Here is an 18,845-nt window from a genome sequence, read left to right as displayed (position 1 = left end):
TTTCAGGAGCTTCCCCCTTCCCATCCATCCGCCCCATTCTGCAGTTGGGCAATCAAACCAAGATTGCAGAAAACATAAATATTCTGCATGAGTAGCTAATCTATCTGGGCTCAGGATTCATATCCAAGTCCCATTTGTTTTGCTGTACTCATTTGGGTGCTTCAAATTGCAGAACACTTTCCCCACAAGTCAACTCTCCCCTCCTGAGCTCTTTTCCTTTTTGAAAATGTTTGGAAAATGCCAGAACAGTAGGTGGAGTAGGAGGCGATTATTGTGTTGCTTTCCTGAGATTGTTACTCTTGGCCCAGGATATCAGCACCTTCTTTCTTTTTTTAATAGGAAGGAAAAAACCAAATAGTGTAACTTTACTGATAAAGTAGATAATTTTGGCTGGTTTGATGCAAAGATCGTCCTGCAAAGCAGTACAGTACAGCAGAAAGTATTTTTGTTTGTGAACCATAGGTCACATAATGGATTTCTGAACACATTTCTACCTTCTCTTGCACACACATATTGGACTTTGCATATCTACTGTTTTCCTTGCTGCTCTTGTTTGACAATGCCTGGCTGTGTGAAGGTTTCAGATTCATCTTGTCTGGCTTTGTATCTCTGTTTCTCCCTTCCATTTACATTATGGCTGTGAACACACCATACATTTGAAGCATGTTCAAAGTACACCCTCACCAGAAGAATCTTGGAGACTAGCTTGCCCCTCATGGAACTACAGTTCCCAGGACCCTTAACAAACTACATTTCCCAGGGTTCTTTAAATGTGATTTGAAATGTATGGCGTCTATGTAGCCTGTATTTCTGCTAGTCGGTCAGTTGGAGGATTGGCTTTGAGGATGGAAAGATGGAATCTGCAAATGATTTATTTATTTAGAACATTTCTTTTAAGGCAAGGCAGCTTACGTAAAATACAGTGCCATAACTGGGAACACTTCCTAGTGAAATCAAACAGGCACCTACAGTTATAATGTTTCCTTACCTGCTGAAAAAGTATGGACAAATAGTCTGACCTGGTATAAGGCATCTTCCTAACACAGAACAAGAGAGACAGTTTTTCTTTATTTCTATCTCCACTGTAGAGGTAATTAATTTTTCTGTATTTTTCTGTATTTCCTTTCTGTGTAGCTGAGGAGGTGGATCAGCCATCACAAGATGCTGGAATGGGGGCTGATGTTCTGGAATCTGGTGACACGACACCTCCTTCCAAGAGAAAAAGCAAGTTTTCAGGTTTTGGCAAGATCTTTAAACCTTGGAAGTGGAGAAAAAAGAAAAGCAGTGGCAAGTTTAAGGAGACTTCGGAAGGTAATACACTAAACTTTTGTATCCCCTTCTTCCCAAGCCTATGAGGGTTCTTTGCGATGGAATGGATTTGTCCTTCTTGGGTCCCACCTTTCTCAGCTGCTTTTGCAAAATTCCAGAATTGGCCCGTATCAAATCTTAAGCTTAAATTTAAGAAGTAATCTACACTCATGCAAGGGAACAGCTGTTTCTGCAACTGTCTCTCTCAAGTTGTACTTCATCACATAATGGTCGTGGAGGCCCCTAAGTGTTTGGAGAAGGCTGGTGGTGATGGTGGTGGTGGAATGGAGCTGTAAAAAATGTCATACACAGTGATGTGGGATGAAAAATGTTCGTTTTCACAAATTTAGGGAAACCCTCAAAACTGGTCAAACATTAGGGACTGAAGCCTTGAACAAGGCACAACCACAGACAGAGGTTCTCTTGAAAAGATGTTTGGGAAATACTTTTCTTAAAAGTAAAGGCTATGTGCTTTTAGCAATAAGATGCTGCTAGCCCCTTTTCTTGCAGAGATATGGTTTGGGGGAAATAGTTTGTGTCCCTCCTAGTGTTTTAGATAAGCACAAACAGTCTGGACTCTCTAGTAGTTTAACATTCAGCCCTAAAAAAAACAGTCACTTAGGCCACATATGGTGTCTTAAAGGATTTTTTTTTTCAAAATCTCCGACTTGCCCTGTATTCTGAGTGCTGGTTTTTTTCTCCAATGTAATATCAGTTTTAGAACGAAAGATTTCAATGCGAAAGCCAAGAGAGGAGCTCATTAAAAGAGGGGTTCTGTTGGAAGACCTTGAACAGGGTGAGTTTACCCGTCTTCCTTTGTCCACCCTACACTGCCCATTCTGACTCTCCAGTAAACCTCACCTCTGGGATTCCATGCCTGTGTGCAGCCTCCCACCCTGCCATTTCCGCCCCCACCCCACCCCCATCAGTTATATGTGATTCTTTCTCCTTGTTCTGCCTTTTAAACTTTTCACACTATGGACATTGCTCATTCTTGGAGGTGAACAGCTGTTTTATTTTGTTCCCTTCCCCAAAGGGACCCCGTGTGACATTTTAGCCCCAACCACATTCCTATGAGGTAGTTTAGCTTGGGAGGCTGTGTCTTGCCAAAGTTCAAATAGTGAGCTCTGTAGTAAAGGTTTTCTCTTGGATTTCATGTGCATATGGTAAAGAGAAAGAAGCATAGCCTAGTGGCTTTGCATAAAGAAGGTCCCAGGTTCAATGCCGAAAATCTGCAGGTAAGTCTGGGCAAAAGGAGCATGTATCAATGCTCAACAGAAGTGTGGGTGGGGTGGGGAGTTTGAAACTCTGGAATAGCTCCTGCCAGTCAGTGTAGGACATACTAAGCTAGATGGATCACCAAGCAGGAATATCAGGCAGCTTCTTATATTCTAAAGCAAATGCTCAGACAAGTCCCTGCTTAAGTGTAGCTGCTTGGCTACGGCATGGCAATAATTGGTTGTCGTTTTACTAGAGGCAGGAAGGTCTGAAACAAATTGGAGTACAAATAACTCGGACTTCCTCCCCTCTAGGCTAGGCTGAAGGACAGTCCCAGGAGGGGAGCTAAGCAAAGTCGTGTTCTGGGAGTCTTTTTCTCACGCTTGCAGATCTTTGTCTCTCATCTGCCATGATTTTTACACTAAAAAAACTTGTGCAGACCAATACATCACCTTGAACACAGCTTCCCTAACGCCACTGCACCTCACCCTTGCAGTCTTCTGCAGGAAAAAGTTCAGGCTGGCTAAGCTCAGTGTGTTGTTTTCCTCCAGCTAGGAAGTGTACTCCTCTGCATTGTGCTGGTGGGGAAAGACACCCTGTTCTGAGCTATGGGGAATTTTGCAAGAAGCAAGCTGGACACATTTTTTGCATGCAGTCAAACCATTAAACTGAACCGTAATAATAATAATAATAATAATAATAATAATAATAATAATAATAATAATTTATTATTTATACCCCGCCCATCTGGCTGGGCCTCCCCAGCCATTCTGGGCGGCTTCCATAGAAAGCAAAAATACAATAAAATATCACACGTTAAAAACTTCCCTGAACAGGGCTGCCTTAAGATGTCTTCTGAATGTCAGGTAGTTGTTTATCGCTTTGACATCTGCTGGAAGGGCGTTCCACAGGGCGGGCGCCCCTACCGAGAAGGCCCTCTGCCTGGTTCCCTGTAGCTTTACTTCTCGCAATGAGGGAACCGCCAGAAGGCCCTCGGCGCTGGACCTCAGCGTCCGGGCAGAATGATGGGGGTGGAGACGCTCCTTCAGGTATACAGGACCGAGGCCGTTTAGGGCTTTAAAGGTCAGCACCAACACTTTGAATTGTGCTCGGAAACGTACTGGGAGCCAATGTAGGTCTTTCAAGACCTGTGTTATATGGTCTCGGCGGCCGCCCCCAGTCACCAGTCTAGCTGCTGCATTCTGGATTAGTTGTAGTTTCCGAGTCACCTTCAAAGGTAGCCCCACGTAGAGTGCATTGCAGTAGTCCAAGCGGGAGATAAGCAGAGCATGCACCACTCTGGCGAGACAGTCCGCAGGCAGATAGGGTCTCAGCCTACGTACCAGATGGAGCTGGTAAACAGCTGCCCTGGACACAGATTTGACCTGTGCCTCCATGGACAGCTGTGAGTCCAAAATGACTCCCAGGCTGCGCACCTGGTCCTTCAGGGGCACAGTTACCCCATTCAGGACCAGGGAATCCTCCACACCTGCCCGCCTCCTGTCCCCCAAAAACAGCACTTCTGTCTTGTCAGGATTCAACCTCAATCTGTTAGCCGCCATCCATCCTCCAACCGCCTCCAGACACTCACACAGGACCTTCACCGCCTTCACTGGTTCTGATTTAAAAGAGAGGTAGAGCTGGGTATCATCCGCATACTGATGAACACCCAGCCCAAACCTCCTGATGATCTCTCCCAGCGGCTGCATGTAAATGTTGAAAAGCATGGGGGAGAGGACAGAACCCTGAGGCACCCCACAAGTGAGAGCCCAGGGGTCTGAACACTCATCCCCCACCACCACTCTCTGAACACGGCCCAGGAGGAAGGAGCGGAACCACTGTATGACAGTGCCCCTAGCTCCCAGCCCCTCAAGATGGTCCAGAAGGATGTTATGGTCGATGGTATCAAACGCCGCTGAGAGATCCAGCAGAACTAGGAAACAGCTCTCACCTTTGTCCCTAGCCCGCCGAAGATCATCAACCAGTGCGACCAAGGCAGTTTCAGTCCCATGATGAGGCCTGAATCCCGACTGGAAGGGATCCAAATGGTCCGCTTCTTCCAGGCGTGCCTGGAGTTGTTCGGCCACCGCTCGCTCAATCACCTTGCCCAAGAATGGAAGATTTGAAACTGGGCGATAGTTGGCCATCGTGGCCGCATCTAAAGATGGTTTTTTAAGAAGCGGTTTAATAACCGCCTCTTTCAGCGGGTCTGGGAAGGCTCCCTCACGGAGGGAAGCATTCACCACCCCACGAAGCCCATCGCCCAGTCCTTCCCGGCTAGCTTTTATAAGCCAGGATGGGCAAGGATCCAGGAGACAGGTGGTTGGCTTCACTCGTCCAAGCTGCCTGTCCACATCCTCGGAGGTAACAGATTGGAATTGATCCCACTCAACTTGACTAGACAGAACTCTAGCACTCTCCCGCCCCGGCCCTGCTCCCACGGTGGAGTCTACTTCCCGAATCTGAGCGATTTTATCTGCAAAAAACTTTGCAAAATCATTGCAGGAGAACATGTGGCCCGTAATGGGCCCCAATGTTGCAGGTGGCTCCACTAAATTGTGAACCACCTGAAAAAGTCTCCTGCTGCTGTTTTCTGCAGATGCAATAGAGGCGGTGAAGAAATTCTTCTTCGCCGTCGCTATCGCCACTTGGTAGGCTCGACGTTGAGCTCTAACCTGTGTCCGGTCAGATTCGGAATGAGTTATCCGCCACCGGCGCTCTAGCCGTCTCAACGATTGTTTCATTGCCCTCAGATCCGTGGAAAACCACGGGGCTGTCCAGGCTCCATGCAATCGGAGAGGGCGCTTCGGAGCCAAACAGTCAATAGCCCTGGTTAACTCCACATTCCAGCGGGCCACCAGGGAATCGGCTGAAAGGCCATCAACATGGGATAAAGCATCCCCTACCACTCTCTGGAAACCATTTGGATCCATTAAGTGGCGGGGGCGGACCATCCGAATTGGTCCCACCTCCCTGCAGAGGGGATGGGTCGCAGAGAAGTCCAGTTGCACCAGGAAGTGATCTGACCATGGCACTTCTTTCGTTTCGCTTTTACTTAGTGTCAGATCACCAACATCCATAGAGGTAAACACCAGGTCCAAGGCATGTCCGCGACTATGGGTTGGGCCAGACTTATTCAGGGACAGCCCCATGGAGGCCATGCTTTCCACGAAGTCCCGAGCGGCCCCTTGTAAGGTCGTGTCGGCATGGATATTAAAATCCCCTAGGACGACCAAACTAGGTGTCTCCAGGAGAACATCCGCCACGACCTGAAGCAGCTCGGACAGGGAATCCTTGGTGCAGCGGGGAGGTCGGTACACCAAAAGGAATCCTGTACTGCCCCTATTGCCCAACTTCCAGAACATGCACTCGGAAAACTGGGTCTTCCCAATAGGACGCCTGGTGCAAACTAATGACTTCCTAAAAATCACTGCAACCCCCCTTCCCCGCCCACATGACCTGGGTTGCTGTGCGTAAGAGAAACCCGGTGGACAAGCAGCGGCAAGGACAGGCCCATCTGCTTCATCCAACCAAGTCTCTGTTACACATGCCAGGTCAAGCCCTCCATCCATGATCAAGTCATGGATGGCAGTGGTCTTATGAATCATTGAGCTGGCATTGCACAGCAGCACCTTCAGTTCATGTGGGTATCCCTTGCTGATTCTAGTATCCATCCGGTCAGGACCAGACCCGGAGGCAGGGATAGTCCTCAGACAACGACTAAACCTGCCCCCTCTGTAATGACATGGTCTAGTCTTAGCGTAACTCCTCCTCCTACCCGTGATCACTGAGATCGGTTGTCCCAGTGCATCCCCCCCTGTGGAACATGCCCCAGCCATTTTGTGGGCTCGGGCCCACTCCCCGGCAGCCCTGAACCCTCCCCCTAAGAACAAAATAACACCTTAAACAAACAAAACCAATAAAACAATACAAACAAAAAATGTAAAAATTACAAAACATCAAAATAATAATTAAAATAATAATAATCCCCAAGCCCAACCAAACATCCATCCCACCCCCACCCCCCACATATAAATTTTTTTTTTTAAAAAAAAACATTTTAAAAACACTCTGCCCCTCCGGCAGTAACAACTCTGTAGAGGCCTTAGCATAATAGTTAATCCAGCCCTACTCACAGGAAAAGATAGCAAAGGAAATACCCTTTCCTCTTAGGTTCTCAATAGAATGAGAGCTTAGTCCCCCTCCCCTTCCTAGCCCTCGCCTCTGACTCTAAAAGAGATGGGTGGAGGGGAAGAAAGATAACATCAGCCTTGCTGTTGGAACAGAGTCTGCTGATTCTGGTTGTTTTGCTCTCAGCCCTGCCGTAGAGACACTTGAGTGCCTAGGCAACAGCTGGCTAATTGTAAGTGGGAGCCACAGAAGACCAGTTTCCTTTATACTTCATATCCACATAATCTCTTATCCTCCTGCACCACAGAGTGTCCTCTGGTAATCCAGTTTGAGGAGGATAATAGCTGTAGAAGGGGAACAACCATTTTAGTGGAATTTCTAAATTTTTAGAATGAGTCTTCTTATATCTTGATGGGTGGTTGAAAGTAACTTTGAACCTCTACAATTTAGAGTTAAGAACAGTATAGCTGCTTGGCAGATTTGTTTCAATCCCCTTGTTTTAGGGACTGATTTTTCTATTGAAGGAATAAACTCTTTCTCTGTGAGTGTTTTTTAGAAAGAGAGACAGCAACATGCTTTTGAAGCCCTCCCAGCTGGCAAAAATAAAACCTAGGCAGCTTTCTCCAACTTGGTGTCCTCCAGATGTTATTGGCTTACAACTTCCATTTAGTTATTTAAGTATTTAGAATCACAGAATTATAGAGTTGGAAGAGATCTCAAGGGTCATCTAGTCCAACTCCCTGCAGTGCAGGAATCTCAGCTAAAGCATCCATGAGAGATGGCCATCCAAACTCAGCTTAAAAACCACCTTTATATATAGCCCTCTCACAAAACATCAGGGTGGCATACAGTAACATTTAAAAAGTTTAAAAAGCAATGCAGAACAGTTTTTTAAATTACAGATAGGTAGCCGTGTTGGTCTGCCATAGTCAAAACAAAATAAAAAAAATTCCTTCCAGTAGCACCTTAAAGACCAACTAAGTTAGTTCTTGGTATGAGCTTTCGTGTGCATGCACACTTCTTCAGATACACACAGTGTATCTGAAGTGTATCTGAAGAAGTGTGCATGCACACGAAAGCTCATACCAAGAACTAACTTAGTTAGTTTTTTAAATGACTCACTACACGTCCCTGACCAGTGGGCATCCTGATTGGGGCTAATGGAGGTCAGAGTCTGAAGCAGCTTGTGCTTCCTGCCTGTCCCTTGGAGAACTTTAATTCCAGATGTGGGTTCTGTGGACATTCACACAAATTCAGAGGTGGGAGGGTGTTTGTGCTCCTTCCTACCTTAAGCTTATCCTTTTCCAGATCCTTTTCCTAGTTACTGCTGTGCTCCTTTATCCCATTCATATAGGTTTTAGTCTTCAAAGAACATATTTCATTGCATCTACCATCCCTCACAAAAACGACTTGTTTCTTCACTCTCTCTCATCAGCTTTCAGTTTTAGAAGCCATCATATGCCAGAGGCTTTTAGCTTTGCCTTTGTATGGCATTGCATCAAAAGCCATTGCCTTTATATGTTGCCAGGATAATTGTATGAACTTCTGCCTTAATTTCCTCCTTAAACTGAAGCATGCTGAGAAATTGGAAGCAGAAAAAAGTACCGGGGGGGGGTGGTGGCGTGGTGGAAAAGCCCAAATCAACCCCCACAGAAAACCAAAAACCCGGAACAGTATATGACAAAAATTGCTGCTAATTAATGGTATGTATACCTGTTGATTGAGCAACTGTTGTTTGCAAGGTTCAAGGGTACATTGGTGTAATGTGATAAGTACATTGAGAGATAAAGCTGAACTACGGCAGACAATTTTAAAACATTTAAAATCTTCCAGGCACAAGCGATGTCAAATGGGGTTTTTTCCCCTTGAACTTATCGTAGTTTTGGGTTTTTTTAAGCAAACCACAACAACTCACTCCCAGTTGCCCAAAGTAAACCAAACTTGGAACAAATTGAGTCAAGAGGTAAATCGGAAGTAGAGTAAGAAGAGGAGCCCCTTGAGAACTGGGGGCTTGTTTCCGCCGTTGCTCAGTCGCTGACATAATTAGACAGTATAAGATCCAAGAAAGAGAGGCAAATAGAACAGTGCTCCAAAAAGTAATATATCGCTTGTCATTAGAGGGAATGACTGACGCTTTATTATTCCTCTCCCTCTTTACTGCTTCTTTAAAATGTATTTTTCTGGCTTGGGGTATGTGCAAAATTCTTGCGTGAGTTTCTGCTATTATTATTTTTTAAGTGCAGGAAGGAGATCTTACCAAGTGCAAAAGTTGCCGCTAGGGGAAAAAAACAACCTCCTCATATTGGCAGAGAATGAATGTGGTGACTTTCACATACCGTATTTTTTGCTCTATAAGACTCACTTTTTCCCTCCTAAAAAGTAAGGGGAAATGTGTGTGCATCTTATGGAGCGAATGCAGGCTGCACAGCTATCCCAGAAGCCAGAACAGCAAGAGGGATTGCTGCTTTCACTGTGCAGCGATCCCTCTTGCTGTTCTGGCTTCTGAGATTCAGAGTAATTTTTTTCTTGTTTTCCTCCTCCAAAAACTAGGTGCATCTTGTGGTCTGGTGCGTCTTATAGAGCGAAAAATACAGTATATTATGGCCAGGGTGGGAAGGCTTAAACCTTCCTTCCCCATGCAGTGCAATCTTGATGACAATTGGGCTCCTTTTTGAAAATACACAATGTTAATGTCAACGTGTAGTTAGGCTGTTGGGGCCGCAGGTGATTTTCTTGGATACTCTCCAAAGTGGAAAAGGTAGCACTGATATGAGTGGCGAGCCTTCTGCTGCTCTAGCAAAGGCCCGATGTTGCCACCCTCTGGATCTGGCCTTGCCCTGGGCTGCTACACCAAATTCTGACAGTGCAGGAAGAATTAAGCACAATACATGAGATGTGGAGCGTTATTTATTCAAGTCTCTCTCTATATCACTTCCTAGCACAACCCTCAGGGTGCTTTCATTAAGAATACCGTGTTAAAAGGACCTGCAACACAGGGCCCTGGAAGATGTGTAGGCAGCAATGCAGGAACAGGTGCTCTTGGGGTGCAGTTCTATGTCATTGGATGTAAAAAATTGTGACTTTATGAGTTGGCAAAGCAATTGAGCAAACTTGTTCCCTCCAAACCAGAATAAGATTAAGTATTTTTTCTAGTCAGTGTTATGTGACTGTGCATTCAAGGTCTTGCACTTCTTTCCCTGCCCCCCCTCCCTGGTTTGACTTACGGTATTTTTAAGAGGTGTTTTTTTAAGAGTGGCTACAAAATAGAGAAGCATTGTTGCCTGTATATTTGAAGTTCAAGAGCTGCAAAGTTTACATTTCTTCAGCAGTTTCTTTTAGCATTTCCCTTTGCTCTCCCATCTCCTTTCACAGTGCAAAATAAATATTGAACTTGGATGCAAAGGTCTTCTATGCATATATATTTTTTGCCAAGTCTACGTATGTAATAAATAGAAAACATTTTTCTAGAAACAGAGCAGGTTACACACCCCTTTAATTTGGATTGAAATATTGCCTGTAACTTAAAAGTTTCCATGTTTTATCAAACCAACCAGTAAGAGGTGGCAGGTGCTTGCCTTTTGATCTACCCACTACTTGCTGATTAGACCCCATTAATAATGAAAAGATTAGATACTTGGTAAGACTCTTGTGGATTTGTGCACAAATGCTTGAACCTTGACACAAATAGATCAATTAAAAATAAATAATGCTTTATATTTGTATCTTAGACCACTTTGATGTTATAACCAATAGGATGCATCCTGCTAGCTTTGTATTTAACTATGTTCTAATCAGAGTAGGCCTATTTAAATCAATGAACCCAAGTTAGCCATGTTCATTAATTTCGATGGGTCTACTCTGAGTATAGCTAACATTGGATGCCACCTTTTGTCTTAAATTCTCTTTGAATCATAGATCTTTATTGTAGCTATCCAGTAGACTCTTCGTTCTTTTCTAATGAGAATAACACTAACAGGGAAAGCTTTGGACTCCAGTTGTTGAACTCAGACAGTGGGGAAAAGCTTCCCACCTTTCAAGGCTAGAGGCACCTTATGAATTCTTTGGGGTTGCTGGCTGCTGTCTCTTGAGTTTCTCTGGTGTTTAATTAGAATAGATGAAAGCTCCTAGGCTGTATAGCTCCATCAGTTGCAGTGTGACTGCATTCCTCTGTAAGCTTCCCATGTCAGGTCTAAATAAATAGGGCCCTCAGCCTTTTGACTGTGTTGAAGAAAAATGTGCTAGAAAATGAGAAGGGCTGCCCCAGCTGCTATGCTTGGGATTCCCCCACCTGTGTCATGATAAATGGACCAGATGTTATTTTACCTTAACAACGCCACTCATCAATCCTTTTTACTTGAAGGTGTTATCACAGAATCATAGAATTGTAGAGTTGGAAGGGAGCTCAAGGGTAATCTAGTCCAACCCCTTGCAACGCAGGAGTCTCAGCTAGGCCTATTCAAAGGTGCCTTCTTTCTTTAAATCCCAGCCACCAATATTTAATACTCAGCCACCACCTGCAGACTCAGTGTTTTTCTGGCAGGCTTGTTGCTACATGGTATGTGCACCTTTTCCTTCCTGGCCAATTTTCTGCCTCACTCTTCAGGCCTGTCTGTGCTTTCCTTAACTCTTATTTATTTATTTAATCTATCTCCCCCCCACAACCAAAACAGATGAGGAGGAGCCAGACAAACTCAGCCACGATGCCTTGAAAAATGGACACACTATCCCCATTGACGGTTCTGGGATTGTCAGCCTTGCACACCTGGAGGAAGAGACTGGAAAAAGAACAAGCCTTAAGAAGCCTGTTCCATTAGAGGAGCTGAAGAAATCACAAGGTGAGAAACTGGGATGCAGAAGTGGTGGCTCTCTGAGAAGGGTTTTTCATTAACTATCAGGCTTTCACTGTGAAAATACCAGTTTTGGGTCTCTCCTGTGGAGCACACCCACCCATGAAGATTTCCTCATTCTCACACAAGTTTCTAACACAAGCGACTCACACCTTCACTTCCAGGGGGTTAGCCCCACCCAATTTATCTCTCTTATTATCAGACGTTCTGTCTCCTCCTGCCCACGCTTTGCTGCTGAGTGCCAGCCTTCACCTTGAACTCTGGTTTGCAAATTGGAAGAAACCTTTTAAGTTTCCTCCAACAAACAGCACATAAATAACTGTAAAGACTTTCCAATGCAGTTTCCCCACCCCTTTCCAGGGACAATTGTTTAATGCTTAATCAGAATCGTTTGGAACTGTTGGGTGGAAACAGAGAACAGTGCATAGGATCCTTTTCCTGACTACTAGGAAGAGGCCCTCTTTGCAAAAACTCAGCACTTTTAGAATCTTCAAGTCTGTGGTGCCATAAAGGCAGGGCTGGGGCAGGAGGTAGAAGTCCAGTGCTTCACTTAGCAGAATGAGTAGGAGGGTCCCCAAATGCAGGTCTGGCTAACTACATTCTGAAGAAATGAGCATTGCCATTTAAAGGGCTCCCTCAATAAAACAACTAAATCCAGAGTTTAAAATCACCTAATTCTATTGCTGTTTCATTGGGGAAGGGTCATAGGTCAGTGGTGGAACATCTGCCTTGCAAGCAGAAGATCCCCAGTTCAATCCCTGGCCTCTCCAGGTAGTGGTGGGAGAAACCCCCTGTCTGAAACCCTGGAGAGCCACTTCCAGCCAGTGTAGACAATACTGAACTGGATGAACCAAAGATCTGAATCAGCTTAAGGTTGCTTTCTGTTTTCCGATAAGTGGAGGCACTTATTAGTTTAAGCCCTTTCCATCTCATTTGATGGCAGCTTACAAGCAAGTTTAATTTTGAACACAAAACCTAAAAACATTCCAAAAAAGTGCCATGTACAAACAGGCCACAAAACAGTTGGTGATGGCAGGGTGTGTGTTCATATATGCATGTAGGGAGTGCCTGAAGGGACTCCTGGGATGCTATGAAGCGATCCTATCAATGGAGCAAAGCATAGCTAGGGTTAGCATATTATATAATACTACTCACTGTTTTTCATAAATGCTTAAATTTCAGGATATCCCTGCTAAGGTTCTAAGTCAGGGATGGAGAAGCTTCAGGCCCTCCAGAAATTGATGGATTCCCTCTCCCATCATCCCCAGGCAACATAGCCAATGGTCAGGGATCATGGAGTCCAACAATGTATGGAGAGACACAGTTTCCTTGCTCTAAATACAGGAACTGGGAAACTGTTGCTGGTTTTGATCTGTATCACACACAGAGGCATGCAAGGTCTTAAACACTCTGCTGATGACTACTGATTGGCATGGCTGGCAGAAACCCGTATGGACTGTGGTATCTATGTAGTCTATGGTAGCTTTTTAGGCTCCCGGTGCTGGAGGTGTCATGGGTAGGAACCTGCAGCTGGTGTGCCCAATCAGGAGTGCAAAACATACTGTCTGGATATGCTCTTGGCTTGCAGCCATCCAAAGAGAGTGGTGTGAGGCACCTTAAGGCCAGCTGGTTTACAGTGGCCGATGCTTTTGTGGGCACTACTCTTTCCCCTCAGCCTGGTGGCTGCTAGATGATTTGGTTGTGCTTGCTGGGGCTGGTGAGAGTTGAAATCCAAAATATCCGGAGGATACCAGGCGAGAAAGCTACATTAGAGGCAGAAGGTCCATGTTATATAGGAAGTAAGTTGTGGTCCAAACCTTCATACTCAGCAGAAAGATGAATTAGTCTCTAAGATGCCACAACCCTCTCCTTCACGTACATAAGGAAGCTCAGGGTTTATGTCAAGTGGGCAGATAACAGTACTTTTAAAAGGTTTGGCTCCCTTTAATGATGCTCCCTATGATGATCAAACAGAGAGCTACCCTGAGATGAGATGTTCTTTTCTAGGTATTGTCATAATGTCGCTGAAAACAAAAGCAAAATATGTTTCATTGCAGGAACCTTGGACGGCCATCCCAATTCAGAAGTGGAGCACCACCACCACCATGATTCTCATGCTCCTAAACAGCCTCTGCTTCCCCCGAAACGACCTTTGTCATCCTCCTCTCAGGAAACAAGCAATGTGCAGGCGAGGGATCTTGGCCCTCCCAGCAGCACCGCAAGGACTATGCCTCCCTCCACAGTTGCGGCTGCCACCAGCACAGCGAAAGGGGTCAATTTTTCCACTGCTCCCTCCCCAGCCCCTAGGACTGTGCCCTCTGCTTTCACAAATGCTCGCACTACTGCTGCTGCGAATGCTACCACGGCAGCACCAGCCAAGCAACCCCCTGTTCCACCTCCCAAGCCAATGAATAGGAATAGCAACCCCTTAATAGGTAAGTGGCTCTTCTTTGTGTATGCAATGTGCCTTGTTCCATCTCCAGGCCCTTCCTTGATTCTTACTGTAGTTGTAATTGATACGAGCTCAGTGTGGATGGGGCAAAGTCTGAAGAAAAAGCACCAAATATATATATAATCACTCAATTTTCCACATTTTTCTTTTGCTTTTTAATGTCTGTACTTGTCCTTAGATTAGCACATTTATTGTGGTATAAGTCTACAAGGGCTACTTCATCAAATGCATGAAGTGTTATGCTGAGATACAGAAAATAATTGTTTCACTCTTGTCTATTTGTTACCAATTGGGAGTGGATCATGGCACACACGCTCTGGATCTTTTATTTTTCTGAATGGATCTGGTTTGCATTCACGCTCTACACAGTCTCTTATTCCTTTCTCTTGCTTTGCTAGGCCTCCTGATGCCACTTTCCTTTCTTCTTATACCTCTGTTGTAAGTATCTTAGGAGACTTTTCCAAAAACACAGCACTAGAACTTGGAGCATATAATAAAGAAGTTTGCGTGTAAGAGAGAAAGAGACAGAGAGGCAATCCTAAACTCTCAAGCCTCTGTGCTTTAATAGGTTACCCTCCTGGGCAATATCAAGAATAAGATATATCTTTAATTGGCTGTGAAGTTTGCTGTTCTTTTGGCATGGCCACCATGAGCAGGACTGTTCTGTGACTTAGACTCTTAACTGTCCTACCTTTTCTGGAATGCTTCTGGTAACTCATTCCCATTCCAAACAGCAAGGATCCATTTGCATAAGCCTGTGGAAATGTGCCGTGTACACAGCACAGCTCATCACAGGCCAAGCATGAACATGTAGTAAGACAGTACTGCATGCATGTAGGTGTGTGTACTTGTGTAGTGTTCATTCTGCAAGTTTACAGCTGTTCATGTGATTTCTAGCTGTTCCTCCCCTCTAGATGCTGGTCAGGTTTTAGAACTCTTAGTTCTCTGAAGCAAAGCTTTTTTTGTGGTCGCTTCATATATTGTAAAGGATAGGTGGGGAATATGCGGCCCAAGCCAGTGCTGTATTTCCCAATGTGTCTCTTAACACAGTTCAAAGGTATATCAACAAAGCCACTCACCTGAGCTGTTTAGAAATGGAATGCCATGAAGGAAGAAAGGCAAGGGAATGTAACCAACAAGAGCAGGTTGCCATAAGCTTTTCAGAAAGAATGTCTGTAGCACTCACAGCCTGGCAGTATATAGGGAAGGGCTATGCAACACCTGCGGTTTGAGGGTGTGGGGAGAAGGAGGGGTGAAACGTAAACAGATCTTCCAAGACTGCACCTGTTCCTGCTCACCTGCTGAGAATTCGCAGTGGGAGTGTGTGGTAGATTTCACAATCCTACTCTGAACGCACATGTACTCACATTGTAAGGCGTAGTGTGCCTTTTGTTTCTGACAAACAAGGTAATGATAGCAGGAAATTCTATACTGTATCGCTTGCGGAGCCCTACCTTACAATCTTATATGAAGGGAAGAGCTTAAATATAAAGCGATGAGAAGGGACTTGGCCAGATAGCACCTGGGATTGGGTGTGTGTGTGTGTGTGTGTGTGTGTGTTGGGGGATGCATGGAAGTAGAATGTCAGAGACAGAAATGGATTGGTCTGTAGGTATAGTTTTGATCAGGCTTCCTGAAGCATGTGACTCTCCAGATGTTGTTAGACTCCAGCTTCTAACACCCCAGCCCATTGGTCATGCTGACCAGGACCGGAAACAGTGGGAGTCTAGCGACATCTAGAAGGCACGAAGTTTGGGACGACTGACTCAGCTAATACAAAGAGGACTTGCCTCATCCCCTGGACATAAACATGGCACTCTTGTGGATAAAACTCTAGGGAACGAAAACACTCTTTACTAAAACCAGAAACCAGAGCCATCAGACAACACAGTAAGCAAGGAAGTGACTCAGCTTCCCATGTTAATATGAAGTATGTAGGCATCCATGTTAGAATATTGATGTGGTGAATCAGGTGTGTATGAAATCTTCTGGTTAAGTCAATGCATATGTAAAGGGGGGGGGGTTACGGGAGTAGTAGGGTGTAGTCTGTCCTTCCCCTAGAACCTGTTTGGGCTGCCACAGGGAGGAACATGTCACAATTTGAGCTTTTGCTATAGAGCTTGATGTGATCAAGAAAGCCCCAGGAGAGGCAGAAAACAAAGGGCTAAGATAATATTTATGAATGAATGATGAGCAGGGATTAAATCCTGCAGCCTTGACTGCATTATCTTGTTCCCTGCTCTCACATCCAGTGTCGAATTATATCCCGTCATCCTGCCCATCAGCTGATGTAACAAGGCACTTCAGTTGATGGGCGGGTGGATGTGGTTTGGGTAAAACAGCAATTGTGGGCCAATATTGGATCTGTGGTGGGCCAAAATTGGCCTGTGGACTGGAAATTACCTTGCTGTAGAATAATAGGTAAAAATCCAGTATTCCGTGTATGAGTGTGATCTAAAGCTGTCATTTTTCTATACAAGGTTGTTGCTTTCTCTTAATTTTTTGAGATGGGGGTAAGTTGAGGAACTGAGGCTGAGAGAGTGACATCCCAAAATTATAACAGGGGTTTGATCACAGATCTAAATCTAATGGTTATTATTATTTATTAAATGCCTTTACACCCCACTTTTTAAGAGTAAAACTGTCACATTGCAGCTTAGCTGTTTTGGCTGGGGCTGTAGTCCAAAACAGCTGGAGAGCACCAAGTTGGGGAAGGCCATGATTTCCTTAACAAACCACAAGTTTATCAGGAGCTTCCCCACAGATGATCAAAGAAACCATAGCCTGTATCTCCAAAGTTTCTTTTGTTTTCCAGCTTCACCTGCCCCTTGTGGCTTTATAGTTGAGTGAGCATCTGGGTCAGATGTGGGAAACCTTTGGCCCTCTAGATGTTTCTGAACTACATCTCCCATCAGCTCTAGCAGGCATGGCCAGTGACTAGGCATGATGGGGGTTATAGTTCAGCAGCATCCAGAGGGCCAGAGGTACCCCACATGTGGCCAAACAAACCATGGTTACTGAAGGGTGGTGGTTTTGCATCTAGTGCCAAGCCATCTTAAGGTTTGCAAGTCACAATGAAAACATGACTTTAGATTGTGGTTTGTTTGCATTAAACATAATTAAGCCACTGGGCAGTGTTCAGTTGATCAAACAAACCATAGTTTAAGAAATCCCCATTAAATAAATCATGGCTTGGTTAACTAAGCTAGCGAAACATTAACAGCCAAATGCTGTAAATTAACAGTGTGTAAACAGCAGCACCTAAATATATGAGGCAAGAAAAGAGGAAAAAGCCATCAATAAAGGGATGAGTAGGAAAAACAAAACTTTAAAGTTCCATTCATTATCCGTTCTACCTTGCTGGCTCTCTCCCCCATTTGTTTGCCAATGACCTGTAAAAAAGTAAAGGTAAAGGACACCTGTCCAGTCGCGAACGACTCTGGGGTTGTGGCGCTCATCGCGCTTTACTGGCTGAGGCAGCCGACGTTTTTTCTCAGACAGTTTTTCCAGGTCATGTGGCCAGCATGACTAAGCTGCTTATAGCGAAACCAGAGCAGCGCACAGAAATGCCGTTTACCTTCCCACCGGAGTGGTACCTATTTATCTACTTGCCCTTTGACGTGCTTTCGAACTGCTAGGTTGGCAGGAGCTGGGACCAAGCAACGGAAGCTCACCCCGTCGTGGAGATTCAAACCGCCGACCTTCCGATTGGCAAGCCCTAGGCTCAGTGGTTTAGACCACAGAGACACCCAATGACCTGTCGGTATCTGGCAAATTGGTTTCCATTGGGTTAAGGACTGAAGGCACGGAAAGGTCCTGCCTCTCTCCGGAATTTGCCTGGTCTGGGTCCCCTTTGTGTGATCTGGGGTGCTTGCTGTAACCATACCAAACAAGTGTTCCTCTCTTCTCTTCTAGCTGAATTGACTCAAGCAATCAGTAGTGGCACAGCTTTGTCTAAGCCTTCTCCGCCTTTGCCTCCCAAGAGAGGCATCCCATTAAACTTGCCTTCATCCCTTGAATCGGCTGCTGCTCCCAAGTCGCCTAATGAAAGGTCGTCCTACCCTTCCTCGATACCAGCGCACATGCTGCCACATCACCCACCACCTTCTCCTTCGCCACCTCTGCCTTCGCACATTCCTCCAGAACCTGCCCATGTCCCTTCGTCTTCCTCCACCCCTGGGGCAGAGCCTCCCCTTCCCTCCGAACTGCGGGCGGAAACCCTGCAGGAAGGGCTCTCTGTGCTAGATGCAGGCAAGAGGATGGCTGAGCAGGGCTTTGGAGAGCCTCGGATGCCTTCGCGGCTGCCCCCGCTCCCGCTCCACATCCGCATCCAGCAAGCGCTGACGAGCCCCCTGCCATCAACACCACCAGCAGAAGGCTCACACAGGGCGCACTCGCTGCTCTTTGAGAACGAAGGCTCCTATGACGACAACGGGACCCTGGGCAGAACGAAGTCACTGCCGGTTACTATTGAGATGCTGAAAGTGTGAGTCCCACTTGAAATTGCTGGTGTGGAGCTCTGTGCAGTCCGTTTGTCCTTTTATTTCCCACTCCAAGTCTCTCTCCAAGTCTATTTCTGAACTCTTATTTACTTATTTTTATTTATTAGATTTATATACCGCCCTTCAGCAAAAAATCTTAGGGCAGTTCCCAAAATAGATATGCAAGTTAAAAGCACAAATAAATAGTTAAAACAGAAACAATAAAACAATAACCCCACTCCACTCTCCCAAGCATATTTAAAAGGCTATAGAATATTAATCAGCTAAAGGCTTGGTTGAAAAGGAAGGTTTTTGCCTGGTGCCAAAAGGTGTGTAATGAAGGTGCCAGCAGAACTTCCATGGTGAGGACATACCAGAAATGGGGAGGCACACAAAGAACTTAATGCT

At 45.3% G+C, this 18,845-nt stretch overlaps 1 protein-coding gene across 3 annotated transcripts in view; it reads left to right on the top strand.

The window, feature by feature from the left end:
* PHACTR4 (phosphatase and actin regulator 4) overlaps nucleotides 1-18,845 on the top strand; it is an 89,856-nt gene that overhangs the window by 60,681 nt on the left and 10,330 nt on the right. For 2 of the 3 annotated variants that reach the window (XM_081868938.1, XM_081868937.1), the window contains 5 exons: nucleotides 1,135-1,311; nucleotides 2,024-2,104; nucleotides 11,328-11,492; nucleotides 13,562-13,939; nucleotides 17,872-18,442. In XM_081868938.1, coding sequence (XP_081725064.1) covers nucleotides 1,135-1,311; nucleotides 2,024-2,104; nucleotides 11,328-11,492; nucleotides 13,562-13,939; nucleotides 17,872-18,442 — 1,372 coding nt within the window. The remainder of the gene's footprint in view (nucleotides 1-1,134; nucleotides 1,312-2,023; nucleotides 2,105-11,327; nucleotides 11,493-13,561; nucleotides 13,940-17,871; nucleotides 18,443-18,845) is intronic. The other variant, XM_081868939.1, reaches the window with a different exon arrangement.

This window comes from Podarcis erhardii (genome assembly GCF_964252035.2).
Source record: "Podarcis erhardii genome assembly, chromosome: 7".
Classification (NCBI taxonomy): domain Eukaryota; kingdom Metazoa; phylum Chordata; class Lepidosauria; order Squamata; family Lacertidae; genus Podarcis; species Podarcis erhardii.
The sequence above is the reverse complement of the archived record's forward strand: the minus strand, read 5'-3'. Positions and strand labels throughout refer to the sequence as shown.